This window comes from Phodopus roborovskii, unplaced genomic scaffold (assembly GCF_943737965.1).
Source record: "Phodopus roborovskii unplaced genomic scaffold, PHOROB, whole genome shotgun sequence".
Taxonomy (NCBI): domain Eukaryota; kingdom Metazoa; phylum Chordata; class Mammalia; order Rodentia; family Cricetidae; genus Phodopus; species Phodopus roborovskii.
This window is the reverse complement of record NW_026125506.1, coordinates 8595295-8619147: the sequence shown is the minus strand read 5'-3', so window position 1 is coordinate 8619147 and position 23853 is coordinate 8595295. Positions and strand designations below refer to the sequence as shown.

Sequence of the window (23853 nt, the reverse complement as noted above, 5' to 3'; positions counted from 1 at the left end):
CACCTGCTAGGGTGGCCTCTATCCAAATGACATGAGATAACAGGTGTTGGCGAGAAGGTGGGGAAAAGGGAACCCTCTCCACCGCTGGTGGGGATACAGTTTGGCACAGTCATCATGGGAAATGTTGCAGAGTTCCTTCAAAAGCTAAAAATAGAAGTGCTGTGTGATCCAGCAGTCCCTTGCTGGGTCAGCATCCAGAAAGGATGGAATTGGTGACTGGGTTTCCGTGCCCATTGTTGTCTTGGTCATCAGAGGCAAGAAATGGAAAAGACCTAAGCCTGCAGGTGAATGGATAAAGAGAATGAAGACTGTATGTGCAGTAGAGTGTGAGTCAACCTTCCAAAAGGAAGAAATTCTCTCTTCTGCGAGTGAACCTGGAGAGTGTTATGCTAAGGAAAAGAAGGCGGACACAGGAAGACAGAACCTAGGACCTCACTTCTCGGTAGGGGCTAAAATGGTCCAGCATCCAGCATGAGAGAGAGTAGAGTGGTGGCTTCCATGGAAGAGGCGTGGAGACAAAGAAGAGAGAGCTCCAGGCACGCAAGAGGAATAAGTTCTAGAAAAACACTGGGTAGCCAGTGTGCCATAGAGTTGACAACACAGGATATTGGAAATGTGAGAAGGGGTAGGAACTAGGTATTCCTAGGGGAAGGGCGGGAAGGGGCATGAAGAGAGGGGAGGGAGGAGAGGAAAGGAAATAATAGGTGAGGTGAGGAGTTGACTGTCGTATTGGACTATTTCATGTTCTGTGTGTCAAAGCTTTCAGTTTTTCACACATAAACATTTTCTCAACTACACCACAGTGAAAACGGTGAAAGTGTGGATGAATGAATGAGTGGCTCACAGCACTCTTCCTAGAAGGCAAGTGTCCTAAGGCAGGAGAGGTCAACCTGCGGGGACACAAGTGGGAAGCTATCCAAGCATCGAACCTGACATCCCAGAGGGAGCCTCTAAGGACAGCCTTAGCTTTACAACATCACTCATGGCTAAGCTTCCCACTCACAATGTCAACCTCCCTCTTGTTGGACATAAGTGTGTTCCCCCTCTGCCCCCCCCAGGGGGAGAGCAAATTCCAGAATCACAGGAGAGTGGAGAATCATCTGGTTTGCTGACACAAGGCAGTCTCAAGTCACTTCTCTGTCACCCGGCATTCAGTTGCCTTTAACCACAAGCAAGAGAAAGTAAGAGCACTGAGCCTTCCATGCAAAGGCAGATATGTGTGGTCAGGGGCTGAAAACTGATTTACAAACAGAAGGAATAGAGGCAGGAATGGGAGAAGTATAGCCCTGGAAGGACCCCAGACCCACAAATCCCTTGAAATTGTTGGATTATTCTTCCCCTGTGTATATACTGCATTTCAGATCTTTCTTGAGTTCATCTGATTTATTGTGTGCATGTGCCTGTGTATATGAGAGCTGAGGGGTTCTCGTGTGTGTGTGTGTGTGTGTGTGTGTGTGTGTGTGTGAGAGAGAGAGAGAGAGAGAGAGAGAGAGAGATGGGTTTTCTCTATGTAGTCCTGGCTGTTGACTAGCCTGGATCTTGCTATGTAAACCAGGCTGGCTTTAAACTCAGAAATCTGCCTGCCTCTGCCTCTCAAATGCCGGGATTAAAGGCCAGGACCAGCAGCAGCTGCTTTCACTGGGCTTTAAGAAGGGGGAAGGACACATCGGAAAGGGTGATACAAGCAAGGCCAAGCAGATGGAAGGACAATGGTCATATATAATGTAGCCAGGCTGAGTTCCGCCAAGACTGTCACTGGGAAGGGGGTGGGGGGTTCTGACCTGGCTACTGTGTCCTGAGATCCAAAGTTCCCCACTCTGTCTGCTGAGGGCAGCTCAGAACTGTAGGCATGTCTACCTTAGGGGCCACTTCCTATTAAAAGAGCAAAGAAGCCCAGGTAGCATGGCTCCTCTCCGAGGCATCACAGCCCTGAAGTGTGTTGACCCACACAATTGGCTAGCTCCTGGCAAGATTCCATCAACACTCGCTGAGTATCCCGAACCCCCAAATCCAAAATGCTCTAAGGCCTGAAGCCTTTTGAGCACAGACAAGACCACCCCTGAATGGAAAATTGCATGCTTGCTGCAATCCAAAGTGCAGGTACAAGACCAGCAAGATGGCTCAGCAGGTAAAGGAGTTCATCACGAAAGCCTGGAAACACGACTTCCATCCCCAGAATCCACATAAGGGTGAAATGAAAAACCTTAGCTCCACAAAGTTATTCTTTGACCACCACTTACAAACATGCCATGGAATGGATGCACACACACTCACAAACACGCCATGGTATGGATGCACACACACTCACAAACATGCCATGGTATGGATGCACACACACACACTAATAGCAATGATGATGATGATGGTGATGATGGTGATGGTGATGCAAGTGTAGGGCTGGGGATCTGTCTCAATGAGAGAGCACTTACTTGGCATGTGCAAAGGCCCTGTGGTCTGTCCCCAGCCAACAAACAAGAATAAAATATAAGTAACCCAAAGAACTGGCAGGCACTGTAAAAAATACTGTGTATTTTTCACAGATTGCATGTACAAGGCATTGAGACACAAATGAATCTTAGCGTGTGGAGTTGAAATGGCTTATGTACATGCAGTGATTCAAAATTCACCAAAAACTCCCAAGTCCGGAAGGGCTCTGGGTTCAAATGTTTTGGGTGAGTGACATTCAGTCTGGACCACCTGTGGCAGAAAGGGCCACCAGAGCTCAAGTCCATTCTATAGAAGAGAACATAGGGTAACCCAAGGGCCTCGGCAGGTGCCTCAAATTCAATGCCCATTCCTTACCGTGTAGAAAAGGGTTCCCCTCCACTCCCTCATCCTGTAGATGGAGTTTCTCTCTACTTCCTCACTCTATCGAAGGGGGTTCCTCCTCATCCCCAGGACATCCTTGCTCCTAATGAGGGCTCTACATCCTGACAGGCCCACCTGCCATGTGACCTCACCAAGATATGAACCATCACCCAGCGCAACCAACATGGGACATCATTGTGGCTGTGCCTTTCTGTGCCTGCCAGGCAGTTTTAAACCTCAGTATGTCCCTTGTCACTCCATCTAGGCCAGTAAAGGACACTAAGAATTCCCTTCTATAGACAGAGCCCATGTTGGAGAAGCTGTGTGTGGGTGCTCTGGCAATAGGAACCCACAGAAAGCTGGTGGCGGCAAATGCAGAGCATGGGAGTGTACTTGAGCCCTGGTTCCTCCGTGCACTGGCTCATCTTTACATATCCCAGTGCCTGGCACACAGCAGGCACTTAGCAAACATGTAAGATGAACAAACCAACAGATCAAAACCTTTACACAAAGAGTCTTTGGGTCTCGGTTTCCCTTTTGCAACAGGACTAGATGCTGTCTCTTGTATCTCAATATCCAGGCTCCAGGAGCAGCTGTCACAATGCCCCTGTCCCTGCTTCTCTCCAGCTGTCTCTGGAGACCTTTGGAATCTATTATACCCTACTCATCAAGCCCCTACCCACTGCTTCCCTGCCAGCCCAGAAAAGCCTCCTTCAACACATTTAACCCCTATCTTTCCTTCTGGGAGCTACTGTGGTCCTTCCACAAAGTCTCCCTTGACCTGAACCCCAGCCCCAGACCTTTCAATTCCCATACTCCATAGACAATGAAGCCAAGTTCAACTCAGTGGAGAGCAGGGAATAGGGTTGTCTCTGGCCACTGTGGAATCCCAGTCCTTCCTAGGGGCTGAGCTGGTGTGCACGATTTCTGCTGTCTTCGTGTTATCTTGACAGCATCACCTACTCTGGATACCAACCCCACTGCAGGTGTCCATCACCTGGGAGTTAGCCACCCGGTTTCCTCCCTCCCTCTCCTCCTCCCTCCCTTGTCCCCTCCCTCACTCTCTCCCTCATTATTTCTCTTCCTCCCTCCCTCCCTCCCTTCCCTCCACCCTTTCCCTTCCCTTTCTCCTCTCGCCTCCCCTCCCTTTCCTTTCCTCCCCTCCTGTTGACTTAGTCTCATTCTCTACACAGTAACATCTCTGAGACCTCAGGTGAGTCTGCACTCTCTAAAATCAGCCGCCCATCACTCATCTCTTAGGACTTTGAGGAACACTGACCATAACAAGCTGTTTCCCCCCCCCCCCATACAACCAGGGTGCCTGCACACTGCCACAGGAAGCTGAAAATGGCCCGTTTACATGTTTTCCCCCAGCTCTCTCGTGTTTAATGTAAGCAGTGATGGATCCTGTAACTGTACACCATCAATGAATACTGGAGAATAGTTAAGTCACTGTCCTGTTTGTCCAAACACAATCATAAAAGAGGGAGTAGAGAGGAGTGAGTGTCTATGCCTTGGCCGAGCTGGTCCAGAAGAGCCCTCCAGAACCCTGCCTCCCTCTCTTCCAGATTTCATCCCTCCTCCTCCAGTCAGCTGTCACCAGTGTGTGGGGGACAGGAAACAGAATTACAAGATTAACAGTGAGCCGGCCTTTATCACAGCTGACTCCAAGAGCCACAGTGCCCGCTTGTCACTACCTACTGCAACCTGGGGGCTGGGACAACAGCCCAAAATAAATCCTGAACAAAGTTAGAACTGAGAGTCCCAGGGAGATCTCCCCGGAATCAGAGAAAGGGCCCTGAGAATGGGCTGGGACCCAGGTTCCCTATTGCATTTTCTCAAGTAATTCTATTAATTTGTTTGTTTGATTGTTTGCTATTTTGGTTTTTCAAGACAGGTTTCTCTGTGTAACTAACAGCTCTGGCTGTCCTGGAACTGGCTTTGTAGACCAGGCTGACCTCAAACTCACAGAGATCTGCCTGCCTCTACCTCCCTAGTGCTAGGATTAAAGGTCCGCACCACCACCTCCCAGCCAAGTAATCCTTATAAGACCCTTAAAATATGTAGGCTACACTTACTTGTGCCCATTTCACAAGTGGGGAAATCAAGTCTCTGGGGGGATCAGCTCACTTTCCCAGAGTCACACAGCAAGTGGCACAGAGCAAGGGACAACCCCAGCTTTGACTGACCTTGAAACCCTGTTAAGTCAGCCACTTTGCTTCCTCCGCCACTGTCCCTAAGGCCACCTGCAAAGAGCTGGCTAATGGCACATCCTGCCTAATCCCCCAGGAGGTCTAGCCTTCCTGACCCAACTCCTCACCACAAACACCTATGATTCTTAGGCTGGGAGACTGACTCCAACATGACAAGCAGTCGTGACTGGTCCCCTCTTCCCTCCGCCCCCCCCCTCCCCACTGACACCTGAACAGAAAGAGACCAACTCAAACTGGAACAGGGTGGTGGGGAGGGCCCGTTAGGACATTCGCATGCCCTCGCTCTCAAACACCTGTGTCTCTTTTCATTTCTGACACCTGCTCCTGGGAGCTTCTGACGAGCACCATCCAGCAAGGAAGTCTATTAAAGGAAGGAAGAGAGCAGGCAAGGGCTGGGGGGGGGGGGGATGATCAGGGGCAAACTGAACACAGGCCCCTGCGCTACAAACAAGAAAAAGCAAGCAGTTCCAGGGCACCTCCTTTACCATGAACCAAACAAACAGAACCAGGAGGCAGAGGGGCCTGATAGGAAGGCTGTGTTCGGGCAGTGGTAAGAGGTCTGCGGGACCTCCCTCCACAGGACAGGAACCTGGAGCATTCTCATTTGTACAGTGATCTTGTCTGGTTGTGTTTTCCAAGACTTTCTGTGGGACTGTCCAGAGAAGACTCCAGAGGAGAAGGGGGCTGCAGCCAGTGTAAGTCAAGAGGCTGCAGCTGTCAAGAAGGGTGATGGCTGGAGTTCAGTCTGACAGGAGACAGATGCTGAATGCTAAGATGTGTCAGGAAGAGTCAGACCAGGAGGGGAGCCCAGCGGTACAGCATGGACTTGCTGTGTGCAAGACCCTTGATTCGGTCCTCAGCACAGAGATACCTTAAGATTGAGAGGTTGGGGAAGGAGGTTGCCTCCTGACCTCTTCAATCCATCATGCGCTGGTGGGAAGGATAGAAGAGGTGAGTGAAGCTAAGACCCTTTGGTGACCTGTGCTTCTACAAGGTAATCCAGGTAGGACCTTCACGTAGCTCTCAACAAGGCTTCCCTCTGCAGCAAAGCCAACATGAGCATGGGATGTTGACTCTGAACTTGGCTCTCTGGGGGCCTCAGGTAGTTGTATTCTTCACTGCGTAGATAGGATTTTTGTTGACACAGACTCCTCTGACCCCAGAACTATAGCAAGTGCCAACTTAAAAATGCATTTGGAAAATATTGAATAAATATTCCTGGGCCTGGAGGGATGGCTCAGCTGTTGAGAGCATTTGTTGCTCTTCCAGGGGACCTGAATGTGATTGCCAGCACCCACATAGTGGCTCACAACCATCTGTAACTCTAGCTCCAGGGGATCTGACGCCCTCTTCTAGCCCCCATGAACACTGAACATACACAGTACATAGGGACATGTGCAGGGAAAACACTCATACAAATCAAGTAATATTTTTAATTAAATTAATTTCACAGCACACCATTCTCAGACTAATATTTTGACTCTAAGAACATGGGACCTTCATCCCTTTTTCTGTTTTTGGCCCCTTGCCCTTCTTCGAATGACCATGTCCTAAATCTAACTGACGTTCCCTTTTCTTCTCTTCCAGAGTGTCGTCAATGATTTTATTTTATTTTGAATCACTAAACCCACCAAGAGGGAAAGAGAGACAAAGAGAGAGTATGTATGTGTGTATCCATGTGTGTGTGTTCCTGTGTATGCATGCCTACGTATTTGTGTGTATGTGTGTGCACACGCACACGTGCACATGTGCATATGCATACGCATCTGATCAATCACTTGGTGTGATGGAGGTGTGATTTGTAATTCTTTTCTCACGTGGTGGGTCAAGCCGGAAGTTAAGAGAACAAGTGATTAACTGCCTTGCGTGTTCACATTTCAATCAGACCCAATTCCCTCTCTACCTTTGTTCTAACCCTTCCTATTTGTCAAATCAGTGACTACAACCACAGGATATGTAAAACTAGCAATTGATTTTTTAGCACCGGCTCTCAACCCACCCACGCCCCTCCCCCATGAGGTGCCCTGGACACCACACCTGGTGTCATGTTGGCCTATGTTTCACCACCCCCAGGAAATGGAGTTGTTCACTTCTGAGATGAATGAGAGGAAAAAGGAGATGGACAGGAGGAAGAGGAGACCCCTGGCCAGCTGGGTTCTGGTCTCCTACCCAGGCCTTCACACTGCGGGCTGCCTGGAAGCAACCGTCCAGATCACAAAGCTTATCAGAAAAAGGCTGGGGCCCTGGGAGATGGCTCACTCCTTAAAGTGCCTGCCATACAAGCATGAGAGCCTGAGTTCAAATCCCCAGAACCCATGGAAACAAAAATAAAATCCAGGTAGGTGCAGTGAGGCTTCCCTGCAATCCCAGTTGGGGGAGGGGGGACACATGAGGATTCCTGGATCTCAATGGCCAGACAGCCAGGCTGAATGAGGGAGCCCAGGTTCAGGGAGACACTGTGTCTCAAAAAATAGAGAAGTGATTGAGCTATGAGAGAGAGAGGAGAGAGAGCACAGACAGACGGAGACGGAGAGAAGGGAATGAGGCATCTCTGGCTCTGTTGGCTGCTGGGGGGATTTGTGGGGTGCATGTGGCCCCCATTTCTTACCTTTGCATCCTTGACATCCTGTGCAGTTCCATGTCATCGCTTCCCCGAAAGCCTTTAGCGAAGGGGTTGTTCTCAATTTTCAGCTGTGTAATCTGAGAGGACGAAGGAGAACAAGTTGGTTCACACTTGATTACCACAAGAGGACCTTGGGACATGAGTACATAACAAATGTGGAAGAGGGGGTCCAGACAACCCCGAGGACACAATGCAGCGTGTCACAGTGCCGGGACTCCCCCTTAGGGGAGGCTTTGAAAAATGCCCTAGGTCAGATGGTTTTAGAAAGAAGGGGGAAACCTGGATTTGGTTTATTCATTAATTGGAGTCATATTCTGCAGTGTGTGTGTGTGTGTGTGTGTGTGTGTGTGTGTGTGTGCGTGCATGTGTGCATACATGCACATGTGTGTGTTGAGCATTTTGCATTTCAAAGAAAAAGGAAGCCTCAACATTTGGCCGTTCTTCCTTAGAAAGCCATGAGTGTTGACATGGTGGCTGTATACCCCGCACACTGTAGTAATCTCTTGATTGATCATGGAAAACACATCTTGATCATTGCTTTCAAAGGTCCGGTCATGCCCCATTTCACCATTTTGCAGGCAGCACTGACTAGCCCAGGTGTAAAAGGCTGCCCAGTACAATAAACACCAGCACCCGAGGCTCCCGCACATGGTAGCCGTCCCGTGGCTCCGACCCTCTGCGGTTTTCTAGGCAAGGAAGTGGGAACTCTGTCTTTAAAATCTGTGTCACAACCCTGAAGCAGAACTGTGTGTGTTTTTCATGTTTTGGTCCAAGGCCCAGCACTTTAATTTAAGCCATCAACACATATTATATTAGTGTCAACGTAATAGTGGATCCAGGTGGCAGACTGCATCCATATGGAATTTGCTACAAGTGTATCCTAAAAGCTGTGTACGAATTTAACTGTCACACACAGAATCATATGACAGACAACCAGGACACCAGGACACTATAACTGCCATCAGTGGCTCAGGAATCCCCCTAGGGGCCACTGCCACATCTAAGAGCATCTGTATGGTGCTTTGCTTAAATTGGGGTCTGTTTTGTTTTGTTCGTGTGCATAAGTGTGTACCCATGCTTGTGTGCATGCATAGTCACATGTTTAGGGGCATGCACATGAAAGCCCAAAGTTTGACTCTAGGTTTCCTCCTGTGTCTTTCTGCAAAGTATCTGCTGTGGCAGGATCTCTCCCAAGAGCCCAGAGCTTGCATATTCAACTAGCCCAGCTATCCAGTTGCCCTGAGGCTCCCATCTTCACCTCCTGAGTAATGAGACTAGAGGTACCTGAATGTGCCAGCTCAGCATTTGTGTGCTTGCCAGTGATCCAAACTCCAGACCTCAGGTTTGGGCAACAACTACTTTGCAGAACCAGCTCAATTTTAAGATTTGTTTTTTTAAAAAATTTACTTTGTTTTCCTGAGATAGAGTCTCACTATGTAGCCCAGGCTGGCCTCCAGCCTAAGGTAATTCAAAGTGCTAGGTTTGTAGGATCACAGGTATGAGCCCCTACGCCCAGCGATGATTTTTTTTCTTTAAATCAACTCCCTTTCTATTTAAAAGTATTTTATTCAGAAATATTGCTCACGACTCTATATGACAAAGAGAATCCAGGCATGCCAAAGCCACTTGGTATTTAATAATAAGATGAAAAACTCTTTTGACATCCACAGGGCATTCTGAAACCAAAGTCTACCTTCTGGTTTTAAGGAGAGAAGGTTCTAGAACAAACTAGTCCTGAACTAAAACTCCCTCATGGAAAACTAGAGAGTTCATGGATGGGATTGAGTATTTGTCTGTGACTCATCCACCCAGCGGCACTCATACTTCAAAAGATGAACCTTGCCTCCAAGCTTGATGACCCAAGTTCAATCCCTGGGTCCTATATGAATAGGAAAGTGATAACTGACTCCCACAAGTTGCCCTCTGTCCTCCAAACCAATGCAGCACCCTCTCCCTCCCTCCAACCTCTCTCTCTCTCTCTCTCTCTCTCTTTCTCTCTCTCTCTCTCTCTCTCTCTCACACACACACACACACACACACACATACACACACACACATACTCACATTTTTCTGGTAAAACTAAAACTTCTCTTAGGGCCAATGAGATGGCTTACCTGCTCAGCAAGCCTGGAGACCTGAGTTCAATTCCTAAAACCGGGGTAAAAGCAGAAAGAGAAAACCCACCTCCAGAAACTGTCCTCTGACCTCCATGCTATGGCACACACGGTCACATTTATACCACACATGATAGCAGTAATTATAAATGGGGGCTGAGCAGACGGTAATGCTGGGAACAGAATTCAGGGCCTTGCACACACTGCTCCCAGTGCTCAGCATGGCACCACGTCCAAGCCTCCCTTCTTTTAGGGTTACCTCCAGGATATATGCATTGCTGGTAGAGAGTTGGGGTGATGGGTCAGGGGTAGATTGCCTCTAACACTAGACTCCAGGGATGCAGAGATAGTGGGAGCCCCAGGAACACACTAGCTAGTCAGTCTAGTCAATTGAGTGACTGTCTCAAAGAGAAGGTGGCACCAATGAGGTGGCTTAGGTGGTAAATGTGTCTGTCACCAAGCCTGGCAATCTAGGCTCTATCCCTAGGGCTGATAGGAGAGAAGGAGAGAATTCACTCCTTTAAGTTATCATCTGACTCCCAGTTGTGTGCAGAGTACACACACACACACACACACACACACACACACACATTTGTACACACACATCCCACAGGCAAATACACACACACACATCCACATATTTGTACACATGCACCTCATAGGCAAACACACACATATGCACACACATACCACATACAATCACACATACTCATGTGCACACCCCCCCATAGGTATACACAACACACACATGTGCACACACACACATGTGCATACACACAGAGAATCACCCTTGAGAAACCCTTCTAGATGGCAAAATATCTTATTCTGCACACGGCTTCATACACTATAAACCAGTCTATAAACTATAGGCTGCATATCAGCTTATGAGTCCCCCAAATCCACACACCTGGAAGCCCTGAGCCTACCAAAAAGCTCCAGGGAAACCTACTTCTATTTACCATACAAATACACTCCCTTCCAAAATCAGCATAAAACCGGATATCCGGGGAGGGAGAGAGTGGAAGGGTGGGGGGCAAATATAAATGCAGGCTCCAACTGGTGAGACAGCGGTTGTAAAAATTAATGAAAATAATTGTTGCAAATTCTTGCTTTTGGGGGGAAAAAAACACAACCTACAAGGGCCAAAAAAATCTTAATTATGTCTCTCTATTAGGGGCTTCATTTCCTGGTCCCGACCAGAAAGCTAGTACCTCATAAATATGGACTGCATACACTAGGACTTGAGCGGGAGCAAAGCATGTCAGGATGGAAAAGTCAGTTACCATTGGGGGATAAGCATGCTTGCATACACAGCCATTGTTGTAAGAGCCGCCGGGAAATGAAATGCCTGAGTGGCTTGTGTTTAACACCTACATATTTCTAGGCAGTGTTCTGGGAGCTGCTGACAACTGCTATGAAAATCCAAACAAAAATGTGTTTCCTGGAGTGAACGTCCATCCTAGCTAGCTAGGGAAGAGTTGCGCTTTTAAATATCTTTTTTTTTTTTTTCTTTTTTTTTTTTTTTCAGGCTGTCAAACATCTGGGGAAATAACTCCCAAATCCAGTTTAAGATCACAGCTGGGCTGAGGAAATATGGCTGGCCATTAAGAATCCTGTGCTGAATGGTTATGTGTGTGCCTTATCGCCTAAGGAAGGAACCCTGCCACACACCCATCCATCCCTATCTGCACCTGGCTCACCTGGACAAAGCATCCTGGCACACTGAATTCTTTGATCCCCTTCCCAAACAGCAGCTTGCATTCCTCAGGTATTCCCGACTGTCCACTCACCCAGAATATTTTCCCCAAACTCTTTCATCCAAAACGAAGCAAGTAAGATCTTCACTGGCAATGAACCCAGGAGATCACAGAGACCCTAGTTACTTTCTTTTAACCACAATGATAGACCCAATTTTAAAATGCCAGTCATTCAGACTTTAATATAACCAAAGAGTGATGGTGGGTAGGCAGAGTATTCACATACACACACACACACACACACACACACACACACACACACACATGCACACACACGCACACACTAAATAAATAAATTTGAACAGAGTTAACCCGAAAACAAACCAGTAGCTAGAGCCACGCCATTGCCATTCCCAGGGATTATCTTACAAAAATCCTCCAAAGGTCCTCAAGAAGTGGATGCTGTTGTGAGTCCCATTTTACAGATGGGAAAACTGGGTCAGATCCTGCCCCCCCTCCCCCCTCCACGGGGTAGGCCCCTTAATCCACACAGTGTTAACCTCTCAGCTGGCTTACCCATGCCCTCAGCCTTCTCAACACCCCTTCCAGCTGGGACAATAAATCATGAGAAACCATGGCCCAGCTTATTCAAGTCACACGTCGTATATCCACCCGAGGAATGTTTTCTAGGGTCTTGAACTTGGCTGGGAAATAAGTGTATCACTTTGGGCTCTTCACATAGAAAATGAGTGATTCCGGTGGAAGATGGGGGTAGGGCAAAAACTTGTCTCCTGTGAACCCCTCTTCCATGTGTTCAAAATCTCTCCACCTGGCTAAAAAGGCCTTCTTGTGCAGTTCAACTAGAGTCCCACACCCAACTAAGACAGGAAGCAATCCCTGTGGGTGCAATTTCTGTGCAGACATCAAACACACGCCCAAATGCGTGGCTGGAGACCCACACCAGCAGGTCTGTGAACATTTAAGCCCATGGTTCTTTACACTGGGCTCCAAATTCACACGTGGGCCAACAAAATGGCTCAGCAGGTAAGGGTACCTGCCTGCAAGTCTGAAGACCTGAGTTCAATTCCCAGGACTCACAAAAAGGTAGAAAGAAAGAGCTGACTTTCATCTCTTGTGTTCTGGCCTGGACAAGCAAACCATAGCACATGTATTACACTACCCCACAAACACACAGAGAAATATGACCCTGCGGGGGTATGTCCACATGTCACACAAGACAAAGCAGTCTTCAAGAAGCCAGAAATGCAACTCAGTGGCAGGATGTGTGCTTGGCACACCAGCATACACATAAACAAATAAACAATAAAGTGCTATGAACCTAAAGACAGAGATGGGAAGGAAGGGGCAGTAGATGTCCACAGATTGCACATGGTGCATATGTCATAACATTAACATGACAGAACTCGGAACATGCCAAGGATCCAAGGACCCACTTTTGAAAGATTGTTTTATACACACACACACACACACAGAGAGAGAGAGAGAGAGAGAGAGAGAGAGAGAGAGAGAGAGAGAGAGACGCTTCCTCTATGAACCTAGGCTTGCCTGAGTGGGAGGCAGATATATCTGTGCCCCTGTGTCCAGTCTGGGAGTCTTTAAGCAAATAGTGGTCACAGTTAACCAAGGGTTTGGGTTTGCAGCATCACGAGGAAGCCTATCTCTGGAAGTGTGATTCAGGGTAGACTTTGCTAAGTCACAGCAGTTGACCTCACCATTTGCCGTTGCTGGGGTCAGCTCTGTTCTTTCCCCTTTAAAAAGTAATTGTATTGGGGAGGGGGCTGGGGTTTCTTCTGGTGCAGAGGAAGGAAGCTCTCCCTAGATCTGGAAGGAATCATCCATCACGGTGAGGCCACTTACAGTCTGGATTCAGAGACTACAGGCCATGAGTTGTAACAGGATTGGTTGAGGCATTCTCTACCACCCAGCCAGCACCAGAGCACCAGAATGACCTCCACTGGACAACCTGGAACTAAACCTGCCTATGACCCTTCCTTGGCCCGCCTTGCCAGCCTGAAAACCTACAGTTAACTTCACCCAGAATGAGGAGGGGCAGGGTCTATGAGAGAGGGGGTCGACCCTCACTGAGCTCACATGGAGTGCCCCTTCCCCCATTAGCCTCTGCTAAGCCACCTGCCCCACTGCCACGTGAGGGGCCTCTAAAAACCAGGACACTAGTCTCAAGAGAAAGGGCAATCCCCTCCAACGGTAGCATTAGCCAGGCATCCTAGCACCTTTTTTTCCCACAAGCTTGCACCAATTTTAAGTGCGAGACAAGTTTGGTTCTAACTAGAAAAGGGTGGGTGAGAGACGCCCTCCCCCACCATGAATATAAGGCAAGCAGCTCCACCTCGACCTCTGCCCAGCCCCTGGAGGAAAGAATAGAAGCTGAGGCCTGAGCAGGACTGTGGACCCACCCTCAGCCTTAAAGGACTACATTCCGACGATGAAGCCCCAGCGCATGCGTCCATGTAAACCAGCAGGCGCGCCCCCCGATGCAGGCGCCCGGAGAGTGGGGCTTACCTTGTGATTCTGGTACGAAGTCACGGCGATAAACGCGGTCTCCGGAAAGACGTGGGTGCAGAACGCAGTATTCTTTGAACCAAATCCATTATTTTCGTCTGCTTTCACGATGTGTAATCGGGGCTGGTATTTGTGCATGGAGTTCAGGATAATCTAAAAAATAACAGAGAAAATGAGATTGTCCGAAGGGGGGAAAATCAAAACTCCCTTTGTTTCCAGCTAGATCCTTGCTCCTCCCCCATCTGCACTGCCAATTAGCTTTATTATATAGGCTCTCAGGAAGGGGAAAAAAAAAGCCTTTTTTTTTCTTCTGTTTTGAAAAGGGGCCAGTGATTTCATTTAAAAGAAACATTTCAAAAATGACAATTTCCATATAAGAAAGTCAAGGTAATATTCCAGGAACCCACCCAAAGCACACACGGCAGTAAATCAGAATTCTTAATAAAGTTTGCTTAATAAATTAACTCTGTGTATAAGGGCACTTCCCGCCCCAACAGGAGCTTGGCAAGTCTGGAGGCGGGACCCAGAGGGGGTTGGGAAAGCCGGACAGCAGTGTGGCTGCCAGGGACAGGAAGAACATGTGTGCATACACACATACATACACACACACACACACACACACACACACACACACACCTCCTCAAACTCCTGAGGAAGGCCAAGGGCTGATGAAACTCCAGGCAGAAAGACCTCAAACCTAGGCCCTTTGTTTTGAAAATGAAAAGGAGTCAGAGAGAGAGAGAGAGAGAGAGAGAGAGAGAGAGAGAGAGAGAGAGAGAGAGAGACTGAGGCAGTGAGGCAGGCTGGTTAACCTGGAGGCTTTCTTTCTCTAACATTTGGGGCTCTAAGATCTACAGGAGGGGTATTGTGTTCTCCCTTCCAGGGGTACTCTGGGTGGGGCTTACTTCTGCTGCAGTGGCTGTTGCCACAATCACATTACTATTATTAGGAGATGGAGGAGGATCCCTGGTTGCATATTGTGGCTGGAGTCAGGACTCCTGCATAAGCATCCATAGTAATAAAACTCAGTTTGCCGCCCAGATGATGCCCATATTTTGATGCTGGGGGTGGGATGGGGTGGCTGTTTAATAGTCACCAAAACTTTTCTAATGCTGAACCTGGCCTGCTTTCCCCACAGGATCCCAAGCCCCAGCAGCAGTGTGATTCCACTTGGTGTCTCTGATTATTTGCATTGCTGACCCTGGCTAGCAGAATCCCTGGCCCAACCCTTGAACGAAGCCCTTGGAAGGTTCAGAGATGTAACCCCTTGGTTCCTGCCTGGGTGCATCTATCTCTAATAACACACACACACACACACACACACAAACACAAACACACACACACACACACCTCCCAAGCTTATATTGATGATGGCTGACCTGGGCTGGTGTGGCGACAGAGAGACAGACACACTGGGGCCCCTGGATTGACTGCCACATGCCACAGCCCCTGGGCCAGCACAGCCATCGTCCCGGCTTAACCAAATTGCTTTGACAGCTAGGGACAGTGTGGAGACTTCAGAAAGAGGGTGATCTAATGGCCTCTAATTCCATCAGGGTGACTCTAGATTAAAAGTTGGAGTAGAGTACTTTTCTCGTTTTCCTTGGATTGTTGAAAGGAAACAAAACAAAAATGCCAAGTGCCCTTTATTTGTTGATAGGGCCAAAGACCTTTCCTGAATATCTACCCCAGAGTGACCCCAAAAAGCACTGTCAGAATAACAGGGGGTACAGAATAACATGAGGGTACAGCCAGAGGAAGGAGACAGGCAGGGCATCGAGGGACCCTGAATCTATTGTACCTGGTTTGTAACCACAGGAAACCCCAAACCTTCTAACCTTGCACCATGAGAGCCCCAGGACATTTATGTACTGGAGTTACAATCCAGCCTTCTCCCCATATGCAGAACCCCTCAGTGGTCCATTCTGTGACCCTCCCCAGGACCCAATTGGCCTCTGTCGCTGCCACCCAGAAAGAACAGATTCAACATTTGAACTTACTTCCAAGTCTGTCCTACCCAGTACCTCATTTCCCTAAACTAGAGACCCAGTTCCTCCCTGGTGAGTCCCTATCCCCAAACAAACTATATCGAAGGGCATATCCTCTCCCCCTCCCCCTACTTCCTCTTGCAAAAGCAACCTCGAGTACCAGCTTCCCAAAGATGAGCACATTAGAACCATGTAGCAAAGAGCTCTGAATGCAGAATTCAAAGTTAGAGCAATTGAGAGATCTGGTGCTATTTCTCCCCCAAAAGCTAGTGCTTTGTTGTGTTCTGGGTAAAGAAGGGTGAGGCTGGGCTGGGAATCCACTGAAAACAATGAATCATCAGAGAGAGGCACTATCACTGTACACACTCACTATCCACACTCACTGTACACACTATCCACACTCACTATTCACACTCACTGTACACACTCACTATCCACATTAATGATCCACACTCACTGCACACACTCACTATACATACTCACTATATCCCATATTGTCTGGGGACTCACCAGGCTCTCTCCTAGAGCTAAACTGACTCCAGATTTAGGATTCTGGTCTAGTTTTGCCCCTCTAAGCATGGAAAGGAGACTGGATAGTAAGACAAAAGAAAATCTATCTACCCAAGAACAACAAACTTAAAGGACGTGCTGGTGTCAGGCTTCACTTGCCACCCATAAAAGATGGGGCAGGAGACCAGAACTCTCCTTCAATTATAATTCAGGGCTTGGAAACAGGGTACCCTGAAGCCCATCTCCAACCACTCAGGGAAAGGGGAAGACAGACCCTGGGATAAACCACAAGGAAGATAGAGGAGTGTCCCCTCAGCTGGGGAGTGATGGAGCCAGAGAAATAGAAGGAAAAGAGGCCAGGGGTGTGACTGAATTGAGAATGTGACAAAGAGGAGAACCTAGAACCAGAGGTTGAAAGGTGGGACAGGAATTTCCAGATCAGAAAGATAGAGGGTGGGATTGGTTTGTCAGCTCTTGCTGATAATTTCAGCCTTTGGGAGGGTCCCGACTAGTTGGGGGAACAGCTTGGGGCTATGTAAATGGAATCCTGGAGAGAGAACTAGGGAAGTATGGAGGCAGACCAAAAACAAAACAAAACAAACAAACAGAAACAGATGTTTAGAAGCCAAAAGATAGAGTCCCAGAGAGAAGGAAAGGGGGTGGGGAGCGAGGGTGATCGGGTCCCACACATTGATGGGGTAAGGCTACTTACATGCCCAAATGGGTCCAGGTGGTTGTTGGTGAGCTTCAGTTTCTGGAAGGAGACAAGTTGTCGCATCCAGTGTGCACCAGTTGCAGGGGAGTCTGGGTGCACATAAAGGCGACCGGGCATGGCAGGTTCAGCTTTGCCGGTGACAGACCTGGGTGAAGGACACCAGGAGCTGTGGGGCTTTCCATGGCCCAGAGGTAGCCAGCCTGAAGAGGTCTGCTCTAAGGGGACTGTTGTGGGCCCGTCCCCGACCCTGCACTCCACATTGTATCCAACCAACGACCCCCCCTCCCCCCTCCCACACACACTTTCAATCCCTTCCCCAGCTCAGAGCCAGGAGTATATGGGGCCTCGAAGCCCCTGCTGCCCACAAATTTTTGATGAGAAGTGAAAAGCTGCTTTCAAAGGAGCCATCCTCTCCTGGCCTCCTAGCAGTGAGCAATGCCGTGGAGCCCAGATTTGGCTTTACCGCTGCACCTTCCTGCTTCACCAGTAAAGCCTCAGGCCAGTTTTGCAGTTTCATTAAAAAAAAAAAAAAAAGTCACGTTCAAAGCAGGTAACTCATAAAAAATAACTGTAAATGGTTTTGTGCCCCCCAGAAATATATTCAGTATTTGGTAACAATGCTCTTTTTACAAAAATAAAATAAAATAAAGTGTGCAGCCCATGTGGTTGTTGAGTACACGGGCAGCCTCGCTTTCCCCAGCAGCCTCAGTGTTCAGGCCTGTGAAATGGGAGCTGGTTGCTGCAGCCCCCTTTTATGCAATAGGATAGGCACACAAGTCTTGAGCCTTAGTAGAAGATAATAATAATAGTAATAGTGATAACAATGTAATAGTAATAACAATAGTAATAGTAATAACAGTTCCCAGGGAGTGGGATAGACTTTGCACTTCCCTCCCAGCTCTCCTGCCCTCTGGAACGCCTACCATTTATTATCTGCAAATTTGTATCTATGGTCGTCCGCGGGAACAATATCCATGAGAAGAATGTACTTCGTTTTGGGATTAAGGCCAGTCACCTTCACTTTGTAACTAGGAAACATCCGCCTGGGAAAGAGAGGGAGATGGAGAGGGGAACACACACAGAGAAAGAAGAGGGTGGTTAATTCCAACACTCAGAAGAGCCACTCCTGATCTTTTAGCAATTCCTGGAGAAATGAAGAGCCCTGGCCCCACTCCATCCCCGGTGAGATCCACCCCGGGTTTCCCCTGAAGTTACTGGGAGGAGAATAGAACTCAGAGAAGGGAGGCAGCTGCGCGGTCGGTCGTAGGCTCCAAGGAAGAAAATAGGACTTGGGGGAGCTGCTTATAGATTTCTATGTTTAGAGACTCACTTTCTGGGGGACCTGGTACGAGGGCGAGGAGGATGCTCTTTCAGTACAAAGCTAGCGGCCATCTCACTCTGGGCACCTCCTGGGAACACATCACCTTAGATACTAACTTTAGTCCTCTGCCCTTAGAGATGCAGGTTAACTGTGGCTGCCAAAGCGATTCTCAAGTTCGCTGGGTTAGCGACCAGTCCCGCATCGCCAGAGTGCGGGATTTTCAGAAATGACCTGTAACGTAACTTCTCCTCCCGGAGCTTGGCAGGTTTCCCTGGGGAGCTTAAACTCCCAGGCACTCAGGAAAGAAATTCCAAAGCCTTCCAGATTCGGTTTTAGAGAGAGCCGAAGCCTGCACTAGAAAGCTGATGGCAAACAACTGGTGCGGAACGCGGATTCCTAGGGCTCCCCCCATGCCTCGGCCCCACGAGAAATTTTTCCTTAAGGTCTGGTGAGGACAGCGCCTCAGAAAGCAGGGGATCCGAGGATTTGTGCATCAGCAAAAGACGTTGGACCTGGGTTGGTGCAGCGTGAGAAGAGAGGCGAGGAGGCCGAACCTTCTCGTGTTTATCTGCCTCAGGAAGAGCGCCTGACCCGCAGGCAGAGGCGCAAGAAATTGACTTTGCAAACCTTTTATAGTTAAATCCTCCCGGCTCCAGCGAGGGGGGGAAAGGCAGCAGCCGGCTGGGACTTTCCTTGCTGGGCAGGATGGGAAAGGGGACCTCAGATGTCAGATATAAACAGACCCACCGCCTTCTAGTTCACTAGGGCCTTGGGCTGAGCGGGGGAGCCGACATTGTTTAATTTCAAGAAATAATAAACGTCACCGTTGTCAGTTTATTGAGGGCGGCTTGGGCTGGAGAACCCGCAGAATCTGGAAAAATCAACTCCACCCTTTGCCTTTACACACCCGGCAGCTCCGGCCCACTGGCCTGGCCTCTGTCTGTTCACACGCTGGCTCTAGCCAGACTCCCGACCTCTTAGGTGCTCTCAGATGCTGGGGATCTCTACAGGGTCGCCGTTCGTTCGGGAAGCAAAGAGTTGGTTCCCCAGGCCGGGAAACACAAAGGCAGGCTTCCACCTCTCTGTCACCCTTCCCCCAGGCCTAGCCTTTCTAGCTGAAACTCCTGCCCCTTGTGAGCGATTTCGAGCCCTGCGCAATGGCTGATCGGCTGTGTTTATCCCTGTCTGTGTACAGGGCCCCGAAGAGCCCTCTGCTCGCTTTCAAAGGCTTCACCCGCTCTCTATAAACAACGAAAGAGGTAGTGAATACATTCAACAGTTTCAGGATTTGGCTATCCTGGGGTGGGACCCTGGAATTATCCTAGGTCAGAGAAGGTGGGAATAGGATAGGGACAAGGCATCAAGTCTAAATCTAACAACTCAAAGTCCTTCTTCAAGCTCTTCGTTCTCTACACCTTTCTCCCCCCCCCCCCCCCCGTCTTTCTCTCTTTCTCTCCCCCCCCCACCTGTTCAGATAGCTCCTGCTCCTGTGTGCTTTCATCTTCCTATAAGACAGGGAAGGAGTATCTAACCCACCTAGAGGTAAGCCTTAGTGTTAGGTCCCCATCCTGCTGAAGACTCTTTAGCCAGAACGGACTCTGATTAACTATTATCTCTGTTCTATTTTCTTCTCCCTGCCTAGCCTCCCTGTTTTCTCCCCTCCAATGACTGCCCTCCTGTGTCAGGAGCAAGCTCACCTCCCTGCTTTTGTGATGATCATCTCTGTGCCCACTTCATGGAACTTCAGCCACAATTCTCTTTCATGAAGAAACACCTTGATTCCTTCCATGCCCTGAGAGACAGAGAGAAAAAAAAATGGTGATACATCTTACCCCCCCCCAAGCCTGTGAATTCAAAGAAAGGGGGTTCTGACTTCTGCTGAGTGATAGAAACTCCAGAGCAACCCAAGGCATCTGCCTGCCTAGAATTCACTAAGCAGATTTGAGATTGCTACCAGCATCCTCTCTGCTCAAGGTACCTGCTGTCTCCTCCATCAGCTAGAGGCCAGGGAATCATCTCCCACCACTGGTCTCCTCCATAGAGGACCAGGACAGCTAATTTTGATCCATTTCTTAGCTGAGATTTGGTTTTGGGGGGAATCAGTCTAGAAAAACCCACAAGGATATTCATGTATAGTCATCCAAATGCAAAACACGCATCTATGCAAATACATTACTGTTGATCATCCCTGGGTGTGAATATAAACATACAAGGATGTTTCAGTCTTTTTATTATTATTATTATTACTTGAGACAAGGTCTCACTCTGCAGCCCAGGTAGGCCTGAAATTAACTACACAGCATATGTACTGGTATCAAACTCATGGCAATCCTCCTGCCTCACCCTCCCAAGAACTGAGATTCCAGAACATGTGGGCCACTATATGGGAATTTTCAATTTTAAAATGTTCCTTTTTCCCCCAAAGACCAAAACACAAAGATTAATTTTCAGTGTCTATATTAGCAATCCTCCCAGGCAGGCCCTCACCATACTGCTGCCCAGCCTTGACTTGGAGCAGCCCCAGAGACTTTAACATTTTCCCTTTCACTGGAACTTATTTTCAGAAACTGATACCAAAGCAGTCAGACACAAACCTTCATTTTGAAATATTTATTAATCTACTGAAAAGTGGACTTTTTTCCTTTTAAAAAAATGTGCAAATTTCCCCCAACTATCCTTAATCCTCTCTGATTTTTATTAACACACACACACACACACACACACACACATACACACACACAATCTCTTAGAACCATGAAGCGAAAGAGAGAGCCTGGGGGCGGGGATCGAACTTCCCAGGAAGGATTTCTGCATCAAACCCATCTCTCTGGTCAAGCCTCCTTGCTCAGTGCCTGGTGACACCTAGCTTTTAAATCCACCTGGAGCACCCAAAGCGCTTGCCGTTTCAGGGCGCGGAGCACAGGTTGAGATTCCCCTCCCTCTACTCCGTACCAGCTTCCAGGCAGGCGGAGCTCAGGGCTCCGGTGCCCTGGTCCCAGCCCCTGTGTGCTCTCTCCTCGGCGGGTCAGGGCGCTCCTCCAGGCCCCAGAGCAAGATAAATGGTGCAGCATGAGGGGCACGGCGGGCTGCGCAGAGCCGGCAGGCGGAGGCGAAGGCTAAGAAAGATCTAAGGGGGGTCAAGCCATCGCTCATGCCGGCCTGAAGCGGCCGCTGACCCGACCCTTAATAAGGTATACCCAGGGCAGCTGGGAGAGAATTATCTGAGCCATTGTTTGCTGACCCCAAATAGTCGGATAATTGAGAGCTCTCCAATAATGTAAATAGGTTTCTAAAATACGCAGGCCATAAAGATAAACGCCTCGATAAAGTGGTTGGAATAGAGTAGAATTGAGGGGGATTGAATGAGACTAGCCAGGAAAGGAGGAGGAGTAACCTCTAGCTGGGAGCCAGCCTGGCTCAGGCCTCGTTGTGAGCTTCTGGGTAGGCTTTTCTTACCTGCTGGGTGAAGGCGGCTTGCGGGGATGATGGAGACTTGCTGGGAGCCCCCAGAGCATTCTCGGGTTTTGAATCACAGGACCTGTCTTTGGAGTCAGGCTCCAGAGGCGTGTGCGCAAGGCCGAAGCCCTCGTCTGCATCCGCCATGGTGTGGCCAGGGACCAGTGCCGGCCTGAGGTTCTATTCTGAGGACAAGAGACAGAGTTGGAGAGTGTCTAGCGACATGGGGGCAGCCGTTTGACCCTCCACTCCCAGCTGAAAGAGGCTGCGGAAAGTCTTTTTATTATTTCACTTTCCGACCCAGAACCACCACTTGCGAAATGCCCGTTTCAGACAGGGAGGAGGCGGCAAGGCCTCCCGCATCTCCCCTGCTCAGGCTCTGAGCGATAAGAGAGCTGTCCGTCAAATTTGTCTGAACTCCTGGAAGAGCCAATAAAGATAAGGCGTCGGTATTTTTGGAAGCCATCGGGTAGGAACCCAAAACAAAACAGAAAACAAAATCCCAGAGCCCCTTTGAGAAATGGTCTTTGTCAAATTCAGGAGGTCATACCAGGTTTTTTTTTTTTTTTTTTTAACCCGTAAGAGACATTATTTTCCCACAATAGGCAAAAGGCCCAGAATGACCCGCGTCTTGCAAAAATAAGAAACGGCAGGGGAGGAAGGACTTGAAGAGATACACCGGGATGAAGGAGAATAGTGGACCTCTCGCTGTCTCATTCAGGCCTTAAGATGCAACCACCTTTAAAAAAATAAAGTCTTCCCCTCTCCAGACCTTAAGCAAGACCAGTTGTGTTTCGTTTTGTTTTTAAATTAAAACAAAAGACGAGGAAGAACCGGAGGTAGATCGGAGAGGGGCCAGCAGCTCTGCTGCTGGCTCTCCAGTGCGAGCCGGTGGGCTGTACCCTTCCTCCCTCTTTCAGATCCTCTGGCTGGGGCTAACTGGGCGGGCAAGGCGTTTCTTCGTGGAGTAGCCGGGCTAAACGGAACTCAAAAGGCTTCGCTCAGAGCTGGCTCACTCAAACTGCAGGCCTGGCTCCTGGTTGGATAGTCTAAAATCGGTCCCAGACAAATCCGGGGCTGCAAGCATTGAATGGGCTACCAGGGACCAACGCAGTTATTAGGGCAGCCCCGGGGTTCAACCGAGGAAGATGAAGCAGTTGAAGTTCTTCAATCAGCCTCCTTCCTACAGGAAAGATTTCTGCCACGGCCTCCACCTCAAAACACCATAATAGTTCACGAAAGTGATCCCCCCCCCCGCGCTACACACACACACACACACACACACACACACACACACACACACACACACACACACAATTTTAACGGCTTCTTAGGCAAGAAGACTGGATCCCAACCTTGGTTGTAGCGGTCTGAGACATTAATGGGGGCGCGGCCAGCTTCTGAGGCCCAGTGCTCTGAGTTGGAGTTGGGGGAGACTGCCATGGGAGCCCCACAGTCTTCTCATAACAAAGGAAAACAAAACTGGCGCCCTACACGCTCTCCCATTCACGGCCAGCCATGGGGTGAAACCCACCCTAGCCCTTGCCAGGATCCCGGGAAGCTGGGGGGGATGGCGGAGGCGAGCAAGATGTGGTTTGACAGAACCAGGCCGTGTGCCTTGCAAGCCTCAGTGCTGCTCCCACAGTCTCGGCAGCCTCCCGGCCCCCTCTCGCCTTGAAAGGTCCAGGCCCGAATAAAATCTCTGCAAGCCAGACTCTACGGAATGCAAGACCGGGCTGGAGTCCGCCATTCTCCGCTTCCCCAGCCGCCTGCTCCCGCCCGGCCATCTGTTTGCACCGTTACCTCGGTCTTTGCAGCGGGATGCATTCACCACCACCCCTCTTCCTCTTAGCAGGAAAGCCGGAGG

The 23853-nt window shown here is 49.1% G+C and overlaps 1 protein-coding gene across 2 annotated transcripts in view; it reads right to left on the bottom strand.

Annotated features, from left to right (window-relative positions):
- Tbx5 (T-box transcription factor 5) overlaps positions 1 to 22167 on the bottom strand; it is a 42019-nt gene extending 19852 nt beyond the window's left edge. The window contains exons 1-6 of one of the 2 annotated variants that reach the window (XM_051176543.1): positions 21987 to 22167; positions 20228 to 20322; positions 18133 to 18252; positions 17207 to 17354; positions 13997 to 14149; positions 7630 to 7721 (exon numbers count right to left, since the gene is read on the bottom strand). In XM_051176543.1, the coding sequence (XP_051032500.1) occupies positions 7630 to 7721; positions 13997 to 14149; positions 17207 to 17354; positions 18133 to 18252; positions 20228 to 20322; positions 21987 to 22133 (755 nt within the window). In that variant the 5' untranslated portion in view covers positions 22134 to 22167. Of the gene's footprint in view, positions 1 to 7629; positions 7722 to 13996; positions 14150 to 17206; positions 17355 to 18132; positions 18253 to 18646; positions 18739 to 20227; positions 20323 to 21986 lie in introns of those variants that run through there. The other variant, XM_051176544.1, reaches the window with a different exon arrangement.
- Positions 22168 to 23853: the final 1686 nt, after the last annotated feature.